This window comes from Nothobranchius furzeri, chromosome 12 (assembly GCF_043380555.1).
Source record: "Nothobranchius furzeri strain GRZ-AD chromosome 12, NfurGRZ-RIMD1, whole genome shotgun sequence".
Lineage (NCBI taxonomy): Eukaryota > Metazoa > Chordata > Actinopteri > Cyprinodontiformes > Nothobranchiidae > Nothobranchius > Nothobranchius furzeri.
In genome coordinates, this window is record NC_091752.1 from 34300174 (window position 1) to 34322294 (window position 22121).

The window sequence follows — 22121 nt, forward strand, 5'->3', positions numbered from 1 at the left end:
TAACGAAAGTGAGACACTGACGAGCTACAAATAGCGCTTTGGTGGCTAGCCTCAGCAGCTAAGATTGTGTCTCCTAAAATAAATGACGTTGGCATGAAACTCACTCCAGAAGCTCAGAGTACACGTCTGACCTATAAATTCATTTGTTAAAGACTAAAACTCTGTTTCAAATTTGTAAAACCAAAAACAAAACCTTTGTTGACTAAAACTAAGACTAAAATGCATTTTTGTCATAAAGCAGGGCTATCCTATTCCGGGCCTCGAGGGCCAGCATCCAGCACGTTGTGGTTTTAACCCTGTTTCAACACAACTGATTTGAATCATGCAGATCATGATGAGCTACTGCACATTATTCAACCACTGAATCAAGTGTGTTGGAGCAGAGAAGCCACTAAAACGTGCTGGATACCGGAGCACGAGACCTGGAATAGAAAAGCCCTGTCATAAAGACTAAGACTAAGATTCCCGCCAAAAGCAGCACTGACCTGGTCTCCCGACGACTGGAATCCTTGTTCTATTGTTGCAACTACAACCTCAATACAGTTGATGTCGCTATGGTGTTCATGTTCCATTTTCAACCTTTAAAAGTGTTTTATGTAAACAAAAATAGTTTTACATTCTAAAGTCATTTTAACAGAGCTCTCATTTAGGTAGAGTCGAAATTCCTTCAGGATTAAGAACAGTAAATCAAAAGCTAGGCTAAATCTGGAGCTCCATTCTCTGTTTAGGATAGTAGGCTAGACCTTTCAGATTATACAAGTCTACTGTAGGTCAGGTCCTTGGTCTTCCGGGTAAGGATGCAGCCCCTGAATTTAGACACACCCATAGTATTCATCACTTTATATTTTAAAATTCCATCATAAAATTAAATACTGAGGAGAGATAAGGAACATTTGTGTATAGTTGTAACAAAACAGTGATTTGAATTTTTTAGTTGCACAAAGGTCTGATAACCAAGAGTCAAACAAAGCGAAGAAAGCCAGCTTCCATTTGTGCAGCTTCACTTACACTTTTTCCAAGCACACATGCATGCATAACGTTTTCATGATATCAACTCTTGCATCATCTGCTGCATAATACAGTTTGTCCTCATCTGGTGGACACATAACAAAATTTGTATTCTCACCAGTTCAACCTTTAATCAAACCTGCCAAGCGGAGTTGGATTGCAGAATCTCACCCCGATGTGCCGGATGGCCCACGGTGGGCAAGAGCAGGAGTACAGAACTCCCTAATAGCCAGATCATATCAGTCCTGTCAATAAGGGTTCTGGTCAGGATTATCACTTAAAAGCAAAACGTCATCAGCCACCTCTGCAGCTCACAGACTGTTAGCTCTGAAGATGACACTTCACAGTGCCTCATCTGTTTTATGCTAAATAAATGATAGCAGCTCATTAATCACATTCAGGTTTGCAGAGTTGGGATCTTTTTTGGCAGTGGTAACAACACTCAGGCTTGAGTGGTGACCCTAATTGGCCTGACGTTCGCTGTGAAATGAAAAATGATGATGTCATCACAAAATCTAAAGATTGGTAGGGAGCTTCGTGTTTCACTAGAAACCGACTTTAACTGGGAAATGGCAACAACAGCATTTATATCTTTATATGTACCAAGTTATAATAATCAACAAAAATAAAAGATCTATTATTACATAAACACAAATGTTTTTGGCAACTGAACTTCTCTGGAGGATAGGTTTGTGTAATAGCTAAATTCTCATTTATCCATTTTCTGTGTGGATGCGGGTGGATTGAATCTGTTTTTTTTTTCAAAAGTAAGCAGGAAGTAAAGTTGTTTGAGGAGAATCTGTTTTTATCAAATGCTTTATTTAGATTAAAAAAAACTAATCAGAAACTGATTAAAAATTACACATTTGTTAATATAATTTTATTCACTGTAAGAAACAGGACAATATTTTGAGCAGAACAGTTTTTATGGTTATGCAGTCATCCAATGCGTTGAGTTAATGCAGCTAGTTTGATTAATAATTCCCGTCTGCTTCCTCGGTGTGTCAGATCTTTGATTTAAAACTATCTGGTTGATTTAAGAGCACATTGGATGGAGCTTTTACTTTCTGTTGCATTCAGTTTACAACCTTGTACTGTATTTACAGGATAGATGTCATTAATGCATTTTCAAATCAAACTTTCACCTAAATTGAATAGAGATGAGCTTCATATGTTACATGAAGTAGTTTAAACTTAAATTTTCACATCAGCAGCAGCTGTATTTCTCTTTTTTCATGTAAAAAGTGAAATTTTCTATGAAAACATTGGACAGAGTGGTTACATCAAACACTGATGGAATTTGTGAAAACAATGTTTAAACCATTTTCAAATGGGACATCTGACTTCTCAAAGAAACCACTTGAAAGGAACCCAGGTTACAAAACTTTGTGGTTCTTAAAAGATTAATGTTAGTATCTGTTATATTGAAATGGTGTAAAAAATCTTCTTGATGTCTTCCTTTGTATGAAATTTGTTAAAAATTGTTAAAACTTGTAGGTCGCCATTGTTAAACCATGCATTGTTGTTAGTCTCGCAATGCACTCGGAGTAGTGACGTCACATGGTTGTTCCTCGGTTGCACCGGACGGCTTTGGCACCTTGTAGTGACTGTTCAGCGACATCAACATGTCATCTGTTCAGCCTTTTCAATTTGAACCAGAGTGAAACATTAATGAGGAAATCACTGACGATGTTTCACAAAACAAAAAAAATGAAGTGGAGACTCCTTGGACGCTCTATTAGAGCAATTAATGCCACAGCAAGTCATTTTGTCCAACAATTGCACAAATAATATCCAAAAAAAGAATACACAAACACAGAAACTCAAAATCCCAGAACAGTTTCCAAGCCAGACCGAGGCTCTACTGAGGCATTTCCACGGAGCTAGCTCTTTGATCACGTGGGTCTGAGGCTCATTAATTATACAGAATTTTAGGCTTTTAATACACTTAAACAGAAGAGTGAGAAATAAATTCACCCCCCCTCAGAGTTGTCATGAGTGTAAACTAGATAATTTAAACAAAAACATGTTCTGGTACCAGGCTGTAAACATGTTCATTTCTGCTGTGAAATTGGCATTTTTAACATGGGAGTCAATGAGGATTTGCTCGCTTCTGATACCAGCCCCTAGTGGATGAGGGTGGAACTGCAATTTATTTCACTTCCGGGTTGGCCTCAATTTTAAAGCCGCATTGTGGGGGCCTGATTGCTACACTTACTGCTTGTTTTACTGACGGGCGAGGTGAACGTTCAGCTTCATCCGTGACGAGTGGCGTGTCTGATGGTTCGCTGAACGTGACAGAAGCAGCAGCTGCGGAGCGGGTTGTCGGCTCAGGAGAGCGTCCAGCGTCTCTTGTCTCTCCGAGGGTGTTTAGGCTCCTTGTGTGGGGAAATGGTCGGTAAAGATTTAGTTTCCACCTTCTCTTATAACCAGCCTCTCTGGTGAACTCTTTAAGTCGTTGTGGTCGACTATAAGCCTCAAACGCATCAGGAAAAAAATGTTGGGAACACAGTCGTGGATCTATGGGAAGTTGTGTCCGTCCACAGGCATCTTCCCACTGCTTTCTCCTCTTCTTGCCTCTGGGAAAGCTGTGTTAACTCACATCACTCCACTTGTTGCCCTCTGACTGGAAATTACATCCAAAAGCAGCACAATGCAGCATTTTACTTAATTATTAATATGGTGAGTGCGTAAACAAACACTAGCATCAATAGCTATTCTTCCAAGTGCAACCAATACACGCCATTGCCCCCAGAATGCATTGCGTGCAGAAAACATGGCGTCCTACGTATGTCCAAAAATCTACTAAATAATACAGATTTATAAATAAACAGTAATATTTTGTGTGTTTCTAACAACATTTTTGGTACAACAGAAAAATTGTGGCTTATTAGGGCATACACGTCCTCATAGCCAGAGTTTCTTTTAAAGCTTCCTGATCATGCTATTGAGACCAAAGGTACAGACAGTATACAATAAACTATTACCGTTGGCACTATTGAGATGACATTTATCTAAAATATTAGTTATTTTTGCCAGCTTGAATTTGTACCTGGAAATAAAACACTGTTGGGGAGACAGGTTTCAGACCAGAGACTAGCTTCCGGGAAGTAAGAGTGACATACAAAGTTAAACATTTGGCTGTTTTAGGAATTTCAAAATAAAATTCTAAATTTGCAGCTGAAACAGCAAAACACATGAATGCAGCCAAAAACGGGTCTGGGGGTTACATGCTAAAAAGCTCCTTTAATATATATTTACAGTCAACAAACTTTACATAAAATATATGTTCATGTTGAAAGTCTATTTGGGTCTATGAAAGCAGCCAGTTGGTTGCTTATTTTTTGTTTTGTTTAATTTGCCACAAAAAGACAATTAAAAATCATTTCATTTCAAAGGATTCTGCATTTTATGAAGTTAAATTTCTGCTTACATTTACGCTAAATGAAGACTTATCCATGCATTTTGCAGGATGTGCTGCAGCATGATACAGCTGTCGTTTCTGGTGAGAACTGCAGCGTTTAATCCTCCGTTAACCACTCTCTTCCAACACATAGCACTGATTGGCAGCAACTTCTACATTTCTTGCTTCAGTCAACTGATGTCAAAGAACTTAAAATGCAAAGATCATTTTTCCAGCTTATAAAAAAATGTCTGTAGTATGAGATGAAGACCTCAAACCAGAAGGCAGGCAGTAAAGAAGTCTTCCATGTTAGGATGAGCAAGGAGGCTTGAAACACATGGTTTGGATTTGATTTTCAATGTCATGCTATCAGTTTGGGAATCGACATGGATATAAAGGACAGGGACACTCATACACAAATGAAGACTTCAACTGTCATCTGTTGTACAATCATATGTTTGCAATTCACAATTCTATTAGTAATAATTATCTCCCTGATTTCTCTGTGTAACACTTAATAGACACTAAGTAGACATTTTATCTTGTTAAATTCAAATCACAGCTTCTAAAACAATTTTGGCTGTAATTCATGAGGAACAGTTTTACATTAATTACTGAAAATTCCTCCCATATTTTGTAAAGTTATGTTACATTTCCCTTCTGCCCAAAGCAGATAATTGAGATCATTTTCCTCCTTTTAATAACTATTGATAATTATTATTGATGCATATAAAATATTTGAAGACAATTATTTTCCAACAAGGAACTTGAATCATATAAAAGTAGAATTGGTTTAGATAGTAGTTGATGTATTTGATTGTTTTTAATGAGCTTAACTTTTTTACAGTGTGCATTCTGCATTAAGTAAGTTTCAACAGCTTAAATGTTTTTCTTTTGATTTGTTTTCTTTAAGACATCTACTACTACCGTGAGCATCGTGGTCACTGACGTCAACGATAATGACCCCGTGTTCAACGTCACCATGACAACTAACTTTACCGTCCGAGAGGAACAGGCCAATCTGTTCGTGGGACAAGTCATGGTGAGTGGAATATTTCACGATAATGATCATGTATTGGTTTTTAAATCAAATTACTGCATAATGATAATATATTTGATCACCTTTACTTCATGTCAACATGTGTTACACTCTGTGTTGATGGAGCCCATTACCAATTACCTGGCCCCAGTCAACAAGCTTTATCCAAAGCTGCTTCCCAGTTGGCGCCTTCAGCTAAGCTTCATTACTCAGCCAGATTTTTCTCATTACTGAAGTGGGTTAACTGGCCTGGATTCATTAATGAGAGCCAACATCCTCTGTCAAACATAATCATGACAGATTCAAGAGTAAATCCAATGATTATTAATAGTATTGTTATTGTTGTTATTGGTTTTGTTCTATGTGTGTGTTGTGTGTACACACACACACACACACACACACACACACACACACACACACACACACACACACACACACACACACACACACACACACACACACACACAAAATGGAGAGAGAGATGAGAAAAAAGGAGCTGGTATGCCTGGCACTGGAGTCTGCTTCTAGCATGTTTCCTGCATGTTTTAGATCATGAACACAGCTGATTTGTTTCATGTAGTGACGAATCACTCCTGTAGACACTAATGGAGGCTGGGGAGAAATTTTTGCAGTTAGATTAATGTGTTAAAAAGACGAACGCACAGGGAAGAGATGCAAAATGCATATTTTGCTTTTGATTCTACTAAAGGGACACTAGGGGTGCTAAAGCAAGCCAAACCAGGGCAGCAGTAGCTCAGGAGGTAAAACGGGTTGTCCAGTGATCTGGAAAGCAGAGGAATCTGCTGCTGTGTCTTTGGGCAAGACAGTTAACCTGCCCTGCCTTCTAGTGGTGGTTGTAGGGACCAGCCTCACCTCCGTCAGTGCGCCCCACGGCAGCTGTGGCTCCGTTGTAGCTCATCACCATCAGAGTATGAATGTGTGACTGAATGGGAAGAACACAGTGGTGTAAAGCACTTGGGATTCATTTTGTATATCACCTTCTATACAAGTGTAGGTCATTTAACATTTACATCTCTAATCATAATTGGAGGATGTATCATAGTGTTTCAAAGTCTGAAAGAAGCACATTCCTGCAAAAGTATGTTGCAAAATGGGAACACCTTTGAGTTCACAATTGGCAGAAAATATTGTGGGAAACACATAGAATTGTATATCTTTACCTTTTCTTCCCCTAAACATAAACTGATTTGGTACTCTTACTCTGTTTTGTATTATCCAAGAGTTTGGGTTCTTGGCAGAATATAAGGGGGTGTCCTGTAAACAACAACTAAACGTAAGAATAGAGGAGGACTAAATGACACATGGAGGAATCTTGGTGTTTGCATGCTTTAAAGCCTGCTCAAGTCTCCTTCACCGTGTTCCCTCAGAAATGCAGCTAACAGCTAGAAAGAAGCTTAGTCCAGTATGCAAACTCTCTCCCTCTGCACCGCTTTGGAAGGGTTTTCTGAGCTGGCAACTTGCCACCTTGAGCTGGGAATCTGACTAAAAAGGAAAAGAACATTAACGTACTTAGCTCCATACTATCCTGCTCTCTATGCACAGACCGAGGCTGCAGTGGAGCTTGTCATCACTGATCAAGAATGTATGGCTTTTTGTTCAGAGAACAACTGTTTCATAAACTTCAGTAAGCACAGTGTATGAAAACAATATTATACACACAAATTAGATGATATTAGATCAAATATTAGATTATCCCAAATAATTTGGTCTTTTTATAACAACCTCACCACTTAGACAAAAGGAAGGAAGAAGAAAATTTGAGATTTTGTTGCGCCAAGTAATCTAGACCTTCAGTTGCCGAAGCAAAATTACTTTGTTCCACATGTCAGTCTAGCCACGCTCCATTAAAACCACCACAGTCCCCATTACTCTGGTGGCTGGCCAACCACAGCTCTTTATATGTTTGTATAGCCAATCACAGTGCTCAATCTGTTTGGTGGGCCAGTCATAGCTCTCCATCTATTTGGTGGTCGGGATGTTACTGCGACTGAGCAAAACAAAGATGGTGACTGCTTGTTTTAAATGGCTTTGGCATAAGATTTGGACTATTTAGACTTGGGCTTTTCCTTGAGTCAAGAGCAAATAGAGGTACTTAAGTGCTATATTTCGAAAAAGGATGTATTTGTTTCTTCTTTGGCAGTGTATGGTGGACTGCCCCATTGACCAACGTTTGTAGCAGTGAGTACATGATGTAGTTTGTTGTCCAATAGCATGTGGAGACAGTTTGACAAACAACAGTAGATCCCACCCCACGGGTGGTGGCCAGACTATATATTCACATATATAGGATGGCTTGCCAGGCTGGCTGAGACAGAGGAACACCAGCAGACTGAAAGCTGCTGAATTTATGTTAACTGTTATTTCTGTCTGTCTAGAATATCTCCTATTTTGTTTCTGTCTTGTAGCCTTGTGTTAATCCTTTCATGGTGAAGAGACATGTTTTTTTTTCCAAGGACATATTCCATTTTTCACACAGGGAGGACAGATTTGCATTTTAAGACATTGTGCTCATCGCGCAGCATTTGGGGAGATCAGTCCCCCTTGGGAGGAAGCTTCTAAATAAACTAGATTCATAGATAGTTCAGCTGTGAAGTGTGGTGTTAAATGTTTCTGTCTCGCATTAATACAGAGAGGAAGAAAGACTTCCTACAGTCCTTGGTACGGCTCCATTGTCAGCTGGGGCACACTCCTAAATTAGTCAGTGCCAAGTTGTGAAGCCTTTTCCTTGTCAGTTAACTTGCACCATTTACTGTATAGTGAGCATTTCTCTACATTTCATCAGTTCCTTCTGATAGGCTGACAAATGATCAGTAACTACTAGTTCTCTTTCCCCAGGCCTGCATAACATCTTGTGATGAGCATCTTCTGTCTTGCTGAACAGATTTCGTTCCAATCAAAACAGTAGCCTAAAGCTCACGATTGTGCGACACGCTAAGTAATAGTCCAAGTGACAGAAGAGGGAACGGATGAGACACAGAGTGCTGGAATTAAGCTGCTATTTGTGTCCATTCAAGCATTTCATATTTAAATCTCATGCTATGGTAAAATCAGCTTGCTCTTTTCCAGTGCTGCCTCGAATTCACCTGCAGGGTGGAAGTCATAATGGAGCCAGCCACAACACTTCAGGCAGCTGCCAATGGTGGAGACAATTGCTGATTGAATGCATAATGCTATTAAGTAGCTTAATGTTATCCTTGAAGTGTTTTGGATTATCGTTGCACTCATCTGAACTGGTTTCCACCTGTTCTTATTTTATGCACACACACACACACACACACACACACACACACACACACACACACACACACACACACACACACACACACACACACACACACACACACACACACACACACACACACGCACACACACACAAAGAGAAAGTCGAGGCAATTTACCTTGTTATCATAAATAACTGCGGTTGATCAGGGACTTACAAACCCCACAAGATATAAACCTACACTGCTGAGTCTCAGGGGACGTCTTTAGACTGTAAATGTGGCCAATAGATCCATGGGAGCTTTCATTAGAGTCCGCTGTAGGGCATCATAAGGAATCCCTTTGTAGCCACGTAGATGAGCATCTTGTCAGTAATTCATTTGTATGTATTTCATTTAATAATCTTATCATTTAAAGGAGCAATGTGTGAGATTTTTACTTTCATTTTTGATCAGAAAAGCCCTTCGCTGCCAGCGTTTTTCAGTGTTTTCACTGTTTTTTAACTCATTCACTGCCATTGACGACTTAAGTCATCAAAAGCATTTTTTTTACTGTGTGGACATCGGAATTAGCCCCCACACCATGTGAACAAACATCTCAGCTCTAAAGGTGATCTTCATCCGCATATGTCACACTTCACGTGATCAGGAAACAGAAAATCCATGTGTTAGGAGATTGTTTTGGGCCGCTGCTGTAAAAACTAAGTGAGGCGTGAACCAGAAAAGCGTCTGGTGATCACAATTCAACAATGGATTATGAAAGAACGGATAAAGCTTGAAACGCACAATTTTTTTCTGATGTAAGGGGTGAATCTCCACTTTGATTTGGTTGTTTTGGCTGTTTTGGCGTTGACATCATCCTAGCACACAACGTTCTGTGACTCTTAAAAAAACGTAAAAATGGTGAGAAACGCTGGCAGTGAAGGGCTTTACTGATCAGGAAATGGCTGGCAGAGAATGAGTTAAGTTAAGAAAAAATGAATAAGAAAAAGGGAAATCAGTCGAAGGGTGTAATTGGTAAAAAGAGCAGAGTAAGGAAAGAGTAGACGCAAAAGCCAGCCTGAACAGGTGAGTTTTCAGCTGCATTTTAAAGGAGACCACTGAGTCCACTGATCTCAGGGGGAGAGAGTTCCAGAGTCTGGGGGCCACAGCAGCAGATGATCAGTCATCTTTGGTCTTTAGCCTGGTGCTGCACAACCAGTAGGCTTTGGTCACTGGACCTAAGGGACATGCTGGGGGTGTAAGGACTGCGAAGATCACCAATGTAGCCTAGCCAGCTATGTCGTGTTTCTCATAAACAACAAAGATGGCGTCTGAAGCAAAGTTTGCTGCGGCTCTTTCCTCTGTTCTGTTGGACCAGCATTGTATGCAGGTTTGCCAGCTAAACCAGCACCAAAACCAACATTTGCTGTTTTGTTCAGCAGGGAGCCTAAGGTGTTGTTTGTTTGTTTATGTGTTTGTTTGTTTGTTTGTTTGTCTGCATCACTGAAGCTTACAGGATTTTAGTCTATGTAAATATGGAAGGCGTTACAAAAAGCCAATATATATTTGCTCACATCCACTTATAGATGCTATTTACACAAGTCAATGCAATGTTTTCCTTTTTTCTCTTTTCAAACTAGTCTTCCAAATAATTTGTTTCTGTTACATGAAAAAATGACCAGTGTTATAATGATTTTGCATGTATAACCTACTATCTTCGTTGACTCCATATCTCCAATAAAATGGCCAATAGAAAGTATTTGCTGTTGAAATTAACTCCTCATCCTGGTTGAATTCTTTACTTTAAGAGCCTGTGCTTATAGGTGTTTAAAAACCATCCAATTTCTAACTGGTTCATATCAGGCGACTCAAACCTAGATCAAAGAAAATCTATCATTCATACCAATTTAAAAGGTTGAGATGTGCCTCTGCCTGCTCAAAGTAAACAAATTTGATCTTGAACCTTACCTTTGCTCATCTTGTTTGTTTTTTTCTTCTTTCCTCAGGCTACAGATGCTGATGCGGGACTAAACGGCCAGGTTCACTACCGGATTGTCAATCATCCTGACTTGTTTATAATAACCATCAATGGAAGCATCTACACTAAAGTGCCACTCGACAGGGAGACACGGAGCCAGTATAAGCTGGTGGTTGAGGCCTCAGATGGGGCAGTGGACCCCAGGCGAACTACGCTGACCGTCTCAGTACGAGTTCTGGACATAGATGACAACAGTCCGGTCTTCTCACAGCAAAACTACATAGTGAATGTACCTGAAAACAGCCCAGTAGGGACCGTGATTCTGAATCTAACTGTAAGTTTTATTTTTCAATTCAACTTTTTTCCCTTTTCTTGTGGAGCACAATAAAATGCTTTAAGCATTTTTAAAACCTCATACTTAAAAGTATGGTAAAAAGGTGAAAAGCTTCCATTTGGAAAGCTTTACTCTCCTCCGTTGGCACGTCTCTGGGCACCTTTCAGACATAAAGGACACAATCCAGGGGTGTCAAACTCAAATTCACACTGGGCCGAAATGAAACTCTGGGACAAAGTCGCGGCCAAACTTTATATTTTTTTTAAAATTGACGGCAAATTTGCACATTTCCTTTATCAACTTATATGCAATTTTGAACCCTTTAATTTGGAAACAAACTTATTTTTGCATTAACACTGAATGTGGGATAACCAAATTACACACGAGCAAGTCAGTTTGAAATAAAAGGCATCAGTGGTATTCATTACTTGTGGTATAATCAGCATTTTTAAATCTATTCAGGATTTATTTTTTCTTGTTGTTTATTCATTTTTCTTATTTTTTCTTCTCCTTTTTTCCTCCTGTAATAAGTGTCATCGCTGCTGTGACGTCTAGCTTTCCCCACTGAGGAACGATAAAGGGATTTTCTATTCTATTCATCTATCTGCAGCCTTTCCTGTTTACTGTAGGTTAAATCTTTTCTCACGTGCCAACAACAAAATAAAAATCTAATTTTATCTATAATGAAAATGCAACATCTCACCTGTTAACTTTCATGTTTTGGAGCAGAAAAAGAGCATAAAACCAACATATTTAAAGCTCAGTTTGCTCCACTGGTTTACTGTGATGCTCACCTGTTCCAGCCAGATACCTGCATCATGGGGTTGACCTGAGCTGAGGAGGAGACTCCTGTCGTTTTGTTCATCTTCATCATAATAATGACAACATTAGATGACAACAGGTGCTCACATAGGTTCGTGCTGCTGAACATGTCTGAGCAGCTTGACCATGTTGTTGTGTGTCGGGGAGGAAACACGACAGCAACCACAGAGTCATGCTGGTTTGAGCGTGTCGCTGCTCGCTGGAGTTATATCAGCTCTGTCTGGAAGTTAGTTGGAAAACTTTCTCTTTCAGTTGTGAACACATCACTGAGCGGTTAAAATCTCCGTTTCTGGGCTTCAACGTCAGAAAATAGCTGAGTAAACTCGGCGCTGAGTGAGAGGAGTGTTTAGTTTGGCCGAGACAGCGGAGCTGCAGACACCGGCAGCAGACGCTGGAAAAAACACAAAGGATGGGGCGCTTCGGCTCAGTGCTAACGCCACAAAGCATCATGGGAGTTGTAGTCTTTGCGGTAAAAGTTTTAATATATTTTTGATATTTATCTCACGGGCCACATAAAAATGCTCTGGCCCGCGGGCCTCGTGTCTGACACATGTGCCTTAAGCTGTTTTCTGTTGAATCACATCCGGTTTTTTGTAAGAGAATTCATCTTGCAGTGGAAAAGATCAAAATAGTGCCATGTAAGGGCTTAAAGAGAATACAAAGGAACCAGAAACCCTTTCTTTTAACTTAAACGCTATCAAATATCAATGCTCATGTTTGCACTGAAGTGAGATATGGAGAAACCCAGTGCATGTAGATCAAACACGAGCGAAGGAGCGAGTAATTGTTGGCGTTTTGTGAGTGACATCTCACAGATGGAGATATAGCAGGAGGTAGGGAGAGTGAGAAGAGAGAGGGATGGGAGGAGGAGAAGGTGAGGTCTTTTGAGTGACAGTGACAGCGTGACACTATAACACCCTATTGAACAACACCTCAGCTTCAAACTGAGATGGAAACCTGCAAGTAAAATGAATCAAATGCAGACCTTTTTCTGTTTTATTGGATTATTTTGGTCATTATTAAATTCCAGATGGTGGTGTACTGTCCTTGAAACTAAGAAAAAGGAATTTGTATTAGAGATTTCTAAAAATCGTCATGCCTTTTGCATAACTTTATAGCAAACCCTTTACTTGACACCAGAACAACCAAGTGGCTTCACCATAACACTCTCCTCTTATTCACTGGGGTTCAGGATCTTTTCCTTCCTGGAGATTTATTTCAAATATTTGACGTTAGAACGCTTTTTACATCACTCTGATCATTAGTCTGGACTGGATTCACATCTTGTCTTTCTTCAACATGTATTCTATTAGTTAAATATTGATCACTTGTGTCTGATGGTCCCTAATGGAAAGCACAGTTCTTGCCAAAACCAAGCTTTTGCCGAAATTGATGTTTTCCTTCAGATTTTTAGAATAGTGCATTCATCTGATGAACTCTTTTCAAAGGCAAGGAAATCTGCCCAGCTGCCTGCTGGTTGAAAATAAAGGGGGAAAAAAATTGCATGGGGAAACAATCCTGTCCTCTGTTTTACTTAATGCAAGGCTGTGATGAAAATCCAAATGTTAACACATTATCTTTAATTATGTTGTCAGTGTTACATTTTCTTGTATGCAGAAATGCGATCTGTTATGGGTTCCATACATATTTTTTTAACTGTATAATTCAGGCATCATTAGTTCACATTTAATCAAATTTATTGCTGTTTCCTTTGGAAATGATTTCTGCTTTATGACTTGTAATTTAACTAGTCTTTTTTTATTAGAAGTATCACTTCTTCTGCACCATGACATTTTTAATAATAAAAACAGAAACATCCAAAATCCCTCTACATAGGTAGACTGAAAAAAACGAAGCTCCTCTGTTTAAGTCTCTTGTTCGTTATATGTAGAATCTACATAATTGGATCAAGTTTGTAAGATGAATAAGATTAACCTGCGTAATGGTAACTTGAAAGGGTACAGTGCAGTTCATACTTGTTCTTCTTGTTGGGGTAAAAAATTGTGGTCATGAGCACTCTGATTACTGATTGGAAGGAACAGATTTCCCAGCATGCCACGCTCTTTCTAAAATGCTGAAAATCAGAATAAATTGAGTGTTTACAGTTCTATTTCAATTCACATTGAAACTATTACTAATGAAAGGAAATGTATTTGTACAATAAAGTTGTGTATAGATCTTAAGCTGGCAGTGAGCAAGCAAAAGAAAAAGAAACATGACTGAAAAGGATAGTGGTACTGAGGGGTTCATTAAGCGGTGAGCTGTGTCTCCAACTAGAATGACACCAAATGACAGAGCATGTGCAGCTGGGGCACAGACACCCCAGCCTCAAGCTCAGGTCATCCAACTAATAAATGGATGACAATAATAAAATCAAGTTTTTTAGTTAATTGTTTCATCAATATTTTTAAACCTTTTCACGTGAATAACAAACTTTGGTTTGATAACAGTTCATTAGTAGAAGGAAAGATAAATACCGTAAATCCTCTAATACAGGCCCGGGTCTGTATTTGACTCAAGCTCATCAAGCTCCAGGCCTTTATTGGAAGGAGGACCAGAATTAGAGGCAGGCCTCTATTTCTATTTGAGCAAAATGAACTAATTGTTCGCTGGACTTTTTGACAATTAAAATTGCGCCCACATTTTCAAAGTTAAACACATTTCTTTTAACAATGGTAGTTTCTGCTTCAACCCTCTCCCCCCTCCCCCTGCACAGCGGCCGCAAACTCACTGATGCGCCTGCAGCCTCTCGGAGTTCCTGCTGCTCTAAACATTAAAATAATTATTTCATTTTCTGTTCCTCACTTCTGATTACCTTCAATGGTAATGAAGGTAATGTCTGTTTGTTGCAACCACCAGGTACAAAAACTAACTTGTTTTTATTTGACTATTTTTCTGTCCTGTCTGTTTATTATCTTCCTGCATCTCCTCTCAATCTTAAAGAGAAACTGCTACCTGGGTTCATATATATTCACCTTATGAGTTACTTTTGAACTGCAGTTCTAAAAGATCTACCGACTGCAAAAACAGCGGAGTGCTCGCCGGCCACATCAGTTAGGTGCGTCACCTAGGACAAAACAGGTGATGCGCCCCGATCCACAGCAGCGAAACGCATCAGGAACAATTAAAAGAATAAAAGACAGAAAACATAAAAGGAAATGAGCCGACATGAACGACCGCGTGTTAAATTAGTTTTTGAGGTGGCGACACCTGATTTGATAATGTTACTGTGGCCGTGCTCAGGACGCAGATGTTTGGAGCGCGTCAACAATCAGAGCTTTGCATGCGCAAGCTGGTTAATATGAGGTTAGGATGGGGGTGAGGGGAATGTTAAATTGCAAGAGGGTAAACGTCACAATTTGGTTAAATGTCCGTTTTACGGGTGTCGGTACCGACGCTCTGGCACAGCGCGTTGCCTCCCGATGCGCAGGAGCTTGTCACCTGCTGACAGCAGGCTGCTGTCTTTTCCGTGGACTGCATCTTGCCGGTCATTATCACGTGACAGCGACTAGTCGATGACAGGCATAACAAGTCACTATAGAGCGGTGAAGTCGACTAGTGACTAGTTCATACAACCCCTGCTACTGCTCCCCAGAGTGTTCTGCAGCATAATCAGCACATTCTCTTTTAACTTGATATCAAATTTTCGCCTCCTCTTCGTGTTCGCACGGTTAAAGTTACCCTCGCGGTCTATCACTGGCAAATCAAAAGTGAGACGGATGACACAACCGCCCCCCGTACTTGCTTGTTACCACATTCCACCCGGCCACAATAAAAAAACGGCCATTATTCACCTCCGCCGACTCCGACACCGGCCAAAATATGATACCCGGCAGTTAACTGAATACAGGCTAATATTAGAGGATTTACAGTATTTTATTGGTTAAACTTATTTTAATCACGTGGTACACAATAAAATCAGAAAACTCCAAAGAGGGTATTTTTAAAGTGTAGTATGAGCAGGGCTTCACAGCTCCCTTTAACTCTTTTCATCATCTCTTTTTTTGCACATGCCTGTCCCCTGTTGTCTTTTTGTGCTCATCTCTGTATTTTCATTGCTTCTGTTGCAGGCGGTGGACCCAGACCTTTTCTCAGAAGTCACATATCGGATCAAGACTGAATCAGCCAAGCAGCTGTTTTCTCTGAACCCTACCACTGGGGAATTGGCTGTATTGCAGACCTTTGACTTCGAGGACCTGGCAGCGATGGGCATGGGGACCTCTTACATTTTCCAGGTGGAAGCTGTCGACCAAGGAGGGGCGATGCCACCAGGCCAAGCTAACATCACAGTCCGCATCACAGTAAGAGCCTATCTTCATTGCGTCCTTGCAGCGCTGACTGTGTCTGCTATTGAATTAAAGCGTATTTAGCATAATTTCCCAGTAGCCGTAGCTTGCAGGAGAAAATCGCACTATTTTTGGCATGTGCTACCTTTGTAAACCTTCTGCAGTCTCCTGATCTGACCCATCTAATTTCATCACCACTCCAAAAATAATTGACATGGTTGTGTTTCTGCCTTCCACATGGTGCTATTCAACATCTGAATGACTCATTAGCTCTGTGGCAGCAATTATTCCAGCTTTTACAGGAGCTTGTATTCAGTTTCCAGCCTTTTAAGAGATTTCCAGCAGAGCAAACTAAAGTATTGATACTTTATGTGTGCATTAAATGTGTAGTTTTTCTCTGTTTAATTCATAAAAATGTATGCATGATTATCTGTCTGCTTGTGAAAGGAGTCCACCTGTCAAAGTCTGCAGAATGAAGCTGCCAGGGGTGCATGGGGAAGGCGTGGAGGTTCTTTGTTGAAGCAGGTTTTCCTGCCTGTGGTGTGAATTTGTCCTCTGATAAGGACAGGCTTTGTAGTGTTCTGTGTGCTGTCACCCACAAACAGTGTCTGATAGGATGAGGGGGTGCACATGCATAGATATCAAACCTGTCTCTGTATTTGAAATGACTCAGAATGAGCCTAATAGATTCATGCAAGCTTCAGGACTTGTTGTGACTGATTTAATTTCCTTTCTCGCGCGTTGCCTTCAGAATCTCACTTACAGTCGTTCCTGTTTAATTAAGTTTTGCTGATGTGCTTTTAAAAAGCTCGCTGCGGTGGACTCAGAGTACTCCTGTACATGAACTGGTGTGTGTGCTCAGTTGAAGATAACATGTTTTGTCATATTTGGTGCACACATTTCAGGCACTGAGGAACATTTGATGTAAAAATGATCAAACTGTGTTTTTCAAAGTAAAACTGCTCATAGATGTTCTTCTTGGACTCACGAAACGCAAACATCTACTAGCGTGGGGTGTTGTTGACCTTGACCAGAATAGTGTGAAGAGAAACACCTGGAAATATTAAAATTCCTCATTTCCTCTACAGATTTGAGTTATTCCTGAGATGTATTTAACTTTATTGCTTCTGTGATGTCAAAGTAAAAGTTTTTACCAAGATTTAATTTCTGTCCAAATCATATTTGTGATAACAAATTACATTTTATTACTTAATCTAAAAAGATGTTTAAAAGATTTAGAGGTTTAATTACCTTAATTTGTTTTTTTTCCTCTGATTCTCGATAACATCTAAACAGTTTAATTGCCTCAAGGAGTTTCCTTTTTTTTTTTTCATGTAGACCTGAGGAGACCTGGAGCAATATCTCATCTGATGTGAATTTAATGTTTCAGTACACAGCTGCAGGAAAAATTTTAAAAAATTAAACAATTAAATAAAACAAGTCAGTTAATTTCCTGTGTTTGCTAAAATGTTGATTGCTGATATTAGTGTTTACCACAGAATCGTGCAGTTTTTTATTTTGTGGATATTTTTATGCATGGAGCACTTTCAATACCCCATATATACTTTTAAATACTTTTTATTTTTCTTAAAAGTAACTCAGCCTTGATTCAAAGCCACTGAAAATCTCTTTTCTCTCTCTCTCATGCACTTTCTTATCAGAATCTCATGTGAAATCCTATGGCCAACCTATTAGACCATTTTTGCATTCATTGTCTCTGGCTTTTCCATCATATTTTTCTTACATTTTGTTAGATTTATGTTTTATTTTTATTTACGAGACAAACTATGCTAAAGTGACCTGAAAATTCCACAAAAGCACTACTTAAGTGACATTATGGTAAAAGAAAAGTCTTCCTCCTTTACCTGCATGCTGTATTGATTCATTATGTGTTCCTGTTTCACCCTAGTGCACCTGCAAAATAGATTGATGCACTGTATACAGCTATGCAGTGTTTTTTACATTGTAAAAACAAATCTAAATAATTGTTTTGAATGAGCTGCCTAATTTAGTTGGACAGCTCTTAATAAACCCGGGCAACCAGCCCAAGTAGTGTTGGTGGAAAACACCAGATATGCAAATTAGTCCAAACATTATCTCTGTTGCTGGAACTTTTTAACCTCGACCCTACTTCAACGGTCTTGTTTCTTCTGCTTGATTTATTGTTGGCTGTTAGTCACGTGTTATTAACTAAAGGTCCATGTGCTTCACTGCCAGCTCGGATTCCACCTTAACTCAAAGATGATGAAACAAGTTCCATAAAGCTGCAATTTGTAGGAATTCTACTGTGAAATAATCTCAAAGCTTCAGTCACGTTAGAAGGAAGGTTACATTGACACAGACTTCATTGGCTGGCGTTTTTTTTGTGTGTGTGTTTTTTTTTTCCATTCATTCTCAGCTGCTTTTCCAGAGTCGGGTCGAGGGGGCAGCAGCCTGAGCCAAGAGGCCCAGCCCAGGCTTCCCTCTCCCAAACTACTTGGGCCAGCTCCTCTGGGGGAATCCCAAAGTGTTCCCTGGCCAGCCGAGAACTTAGTCCATCCAGTGTGTCCTGGTTCTTCCCCTGGGTCTCCTTCCAGTTAGACATGCCCAACAAACTTCACCAGGGAGGCGTCCCAAGAGGCTTCCTGACCAGATCCCCGAGCCACCTCAACTGGCTCCTCTCGACATAGTGTTTTTTTTCCTTTTGAGAAAACAAAAACAGGACGTAATTACTGTAGTTGCTGATGAATCTGCGCTGAGCTAACGCTGCAGTGCAGGCATTTGTAATTTGACACCAGCAGACTAAAAGAACTGAAGCCAGTAAACAGGAGCAACCCAGAAGTTTTTTCTTATACCACTAAGAAGCCACGCCATCTTCATGTTTTACTTTTATATTGAGTGAAGCAGACTAGAATTGGAAACAAATAGTCTGCTCAAAAATATCTCAAGATAGACTTTTTATTTGCCTACAAGTCAATATTACAGTGAAATGTTTCATTGTCTTTAATCAGTCATTCAGAACCAGGGGGAGCTGTTCTAGGGGGTGCTCTTATACATGCATTACGGCTGTTAGCATTATTCTCTTACTTTTAGTTCCAGGCTCTGCCATGATGCCAACAAAAAAGCAAACTTCTACTTTTTCTTATTCTTATGCGTTTTATTGACAATCAGCTAACTGAAAAGGCCAACTGCACAGAAAACAGCTAACAGCCGTAATGCAGGTATAAGAGCAACCCCTAGAGCACCTACCCCCTCCACAAAATGGTTAAGTGCAGTATTTGTCCAGTAGAGGGCTACAGTGTGGTGTCAAATATGAAACTGGTCAAGTTTTTAACCCAACTATCACTGAGCTCAACGTTAAAGCCCTAGCTTAAAGTTTAAAAAATGATTTAGTGTTACTTTGAGTGTTTTTTGGTCTTTGACATTTTTCACCAATTTGTTAAACAATTATCTAAATTGGCTGTGACATTATGCACTGCTGCCTACTTGCCATCATTAGGTAGTTTAGACTGAAACGTCTGTATGCATCTGCTCTGTAACTTGTATTAATCTGGATTTTGAAAGTGGACAACGACTGAAAGTGAAATAAAAGTATTTGTTAGTTAGTTGTTGAATTTTTGTTCTGGTTTACTAACAAAGTTAGACATTTTGGAAAGGAAAATCAAAGAAAGTTGCAATAGAGTTGTGCATTGCTGCAGTTTATTTATTTATTTATTTTTACTGGTTTTTCATGACTAATTCTATAGAAATGCTATTGAACACTCTGTGCTTTTCTTTGATCTATAGTGGCGATGTTTTGGTAGAAACACGGGCCATAAATGTGTTATTGTCTCTGTCTTTTTTTAGGATGTGAATGACTTTGCTCCTGTATTTAGACGGGACCTATATAAAGGCTTAGTGGCACCCAACGCAGAGAAAGGAACAGTCATCACCTCTGTTTTTGCAGATGATCAAGACCCCCCAGTGAGTATGAATGTGTCGTAAATTCATATTGTATACATGCCTTGTGTACAGCATAGGTTAAAGACATTAAGAAACGAAAGCAGCATTCCAAATGCACCGTTTTAAAGATGTGTTTAAGACTGAAGTTCTCTCGTTGGGTCTACAGGGAGGTTCATGTCTTCATTTGCTTTCAGTCCTTGACTATCATGGGACTTCCTTTTGCATCTTTACTTGAATGAGTCATCTTCAAAATCTGATGTTGCTTAGTGCCACATCATTCACCCAATACTTTTTTTAAAATAGGCAGTGCCACCCACATTGAGTTAGGATTTTAATTAATTGATTGCACATACATTTTTTATTTTCCCGATAGATAAATCAGAGATGATAGAAATATCTCACAGCCTTTCTGAATCTCTATAAAGTCCTGCATGACTGGACTCTCCGCACATTATGAGTGGCCCTCCTGCTGATGAGATCTCACCGAGGCCAAATAAGCTTGTATCCTCTCTGCCGCACATGAAGCATGAAAGAGACGGATGCCTGTCAGTTCCAGCTGTGGGTGGTGGGACATCTTCACAATGTCACAGTGACTGCTGCACATCTCACTTTCTCCCAGGAGCAGATACTCCTGTCCTTCTGCTTGCCCCTTCAGAGTTTCTAAAATTAGTCTTTTTTTGTGTGTGTAAACTTGTACCTACTTGATATCATCACCCCGGGTCTCATGCAGGATTTTCTTCCCAAATGAAAATATCCAGGAATGCAAGAACACAAATAAGAAGAGGTTGACAACTAAAAGTATTACATTTCCTGTCAAAGATTTTTATTGACCATAATAACCTTTTTCCTGATACCAAAAACGAGTGCACACAAACACACGCACGCACGCGTGCGCGCACACACATACACACGGTGCATATTTTGCACTAACTCATACATACCCGCACACGTATACTGACTTGAAGTCTGGATGTAGCTTGCTTTATGTCAGCACTACACATTACAGATTGGATTAGATTACTTCAGAGCACCTGAACCTTAGAAAAAATGACTAGAGATGTTTAAAAGGAAAATGCAGTTTTGTCATTCTGCTCTGTTTCATAAATTAAATGTGAATATTGCTCTGAATAACAGATTGCCCTGGAAACAAATGTTTATTCTTCAGCACAAGATCTGAGGAGCCTGTTCTTTGTGACTAAAAACGTCATTTTCTTCTGGGGCTTGGCTCACTGCAGCCGAACAATTTTGCTGAAATGTATTCAAGTGATTCCAGGAGCCTTTTACTAGCATTTACAAAATAAACCACCAAAATTAATCTTTTCGACTCGGTCAGCTCAAGCCCTGCTGATTCCGAGACAGAAATCAATAAAACGTGTTCTGGAAACATTCACTGGTTGTTCGATATTGGCGAGGATTGAGGTCTTCTGGAAGATATGTATGTGAGTAAACTTATTTGATAACCTTCACTGTAAATAATCAAGTGAGTTCACTGAAGTGGTGAGCATCAAATATTCATAGTCTGTGAATAAGATGTCATGCAAGAAGAACCGTAGAACGGCAAATAAAAACTGTCAAAACGCCACAGCAACCCAAATCCTTTCCTCCTTTATTCCTTTTTATACATCATAAATGAGGCACTGTGTGGGAACAGTCACCTTAAATGTGTGCAGTCTATTTTAGGAATTATACAATATACTTCATAAGATTATGCGTTGGATACTCCAGAATTGGAGTTGTGTATATGAGTTTTAAAAGGCAAACCAATAATTTCAGTGGAAAGGAAAAAAAAAAACTATGAGCTGCCTCATTTTAGTAAGTTCAACGTATTTTTTGTCACAAATGAAGCACTTAACCACAAAGGTTCCCGTCACTGAGGAGGTCCGCCACAGCATTAAACGTTTTTTATGGTTACTGTTATTAAAAGTCCTTCAAGGGCATCATTTTTATGACAAAACAATTCACAGAAATTTCACAAATTCTATTTATTTTTCCGAGAATCTCCTCAGTGAATATCGCCGACACTGTTGTAACCTCTTGAAAATACATTTGTGCTCGTGAGCGTCCCACGGGATCATCTCTCAGCTGCAGATTTTTTTTTCTGCTTAGTTT

General features: G+C 39.6%; 1 protein-coding gene across 5 annotated transcripts in view; it reads left to right on the top strand.

Moving 5' to 3' along the window:
- LOC107376025 (protocadherin-15) overlaps positions 1–22121 on the top strand; it is a 383296-nt gene that overhangs the window by 275601 nt on the left and 85574 nt on the right. For all 5 annotated transcript variants that reach the window (XM_070542556.1, XM_070542554.1, XM_070542553.1 and 2 more), the window contains 4 exons: positions 5325–5453; positions 10678–10983; positions 15876–16106; positions 19917–20033. In XM_070542556.1, the coding sequence (XP_070398657.1) occupies positions 5325–5453; positions 10678–10983; positions 15876–16106; positions 19917–20033 (783 nt within the window). The remainder of the gene's footprint in view (positions 1–5324; positions 5454–10677; positions 10984–15875; positions 16107–19916; positions 20034–22121) is intronic.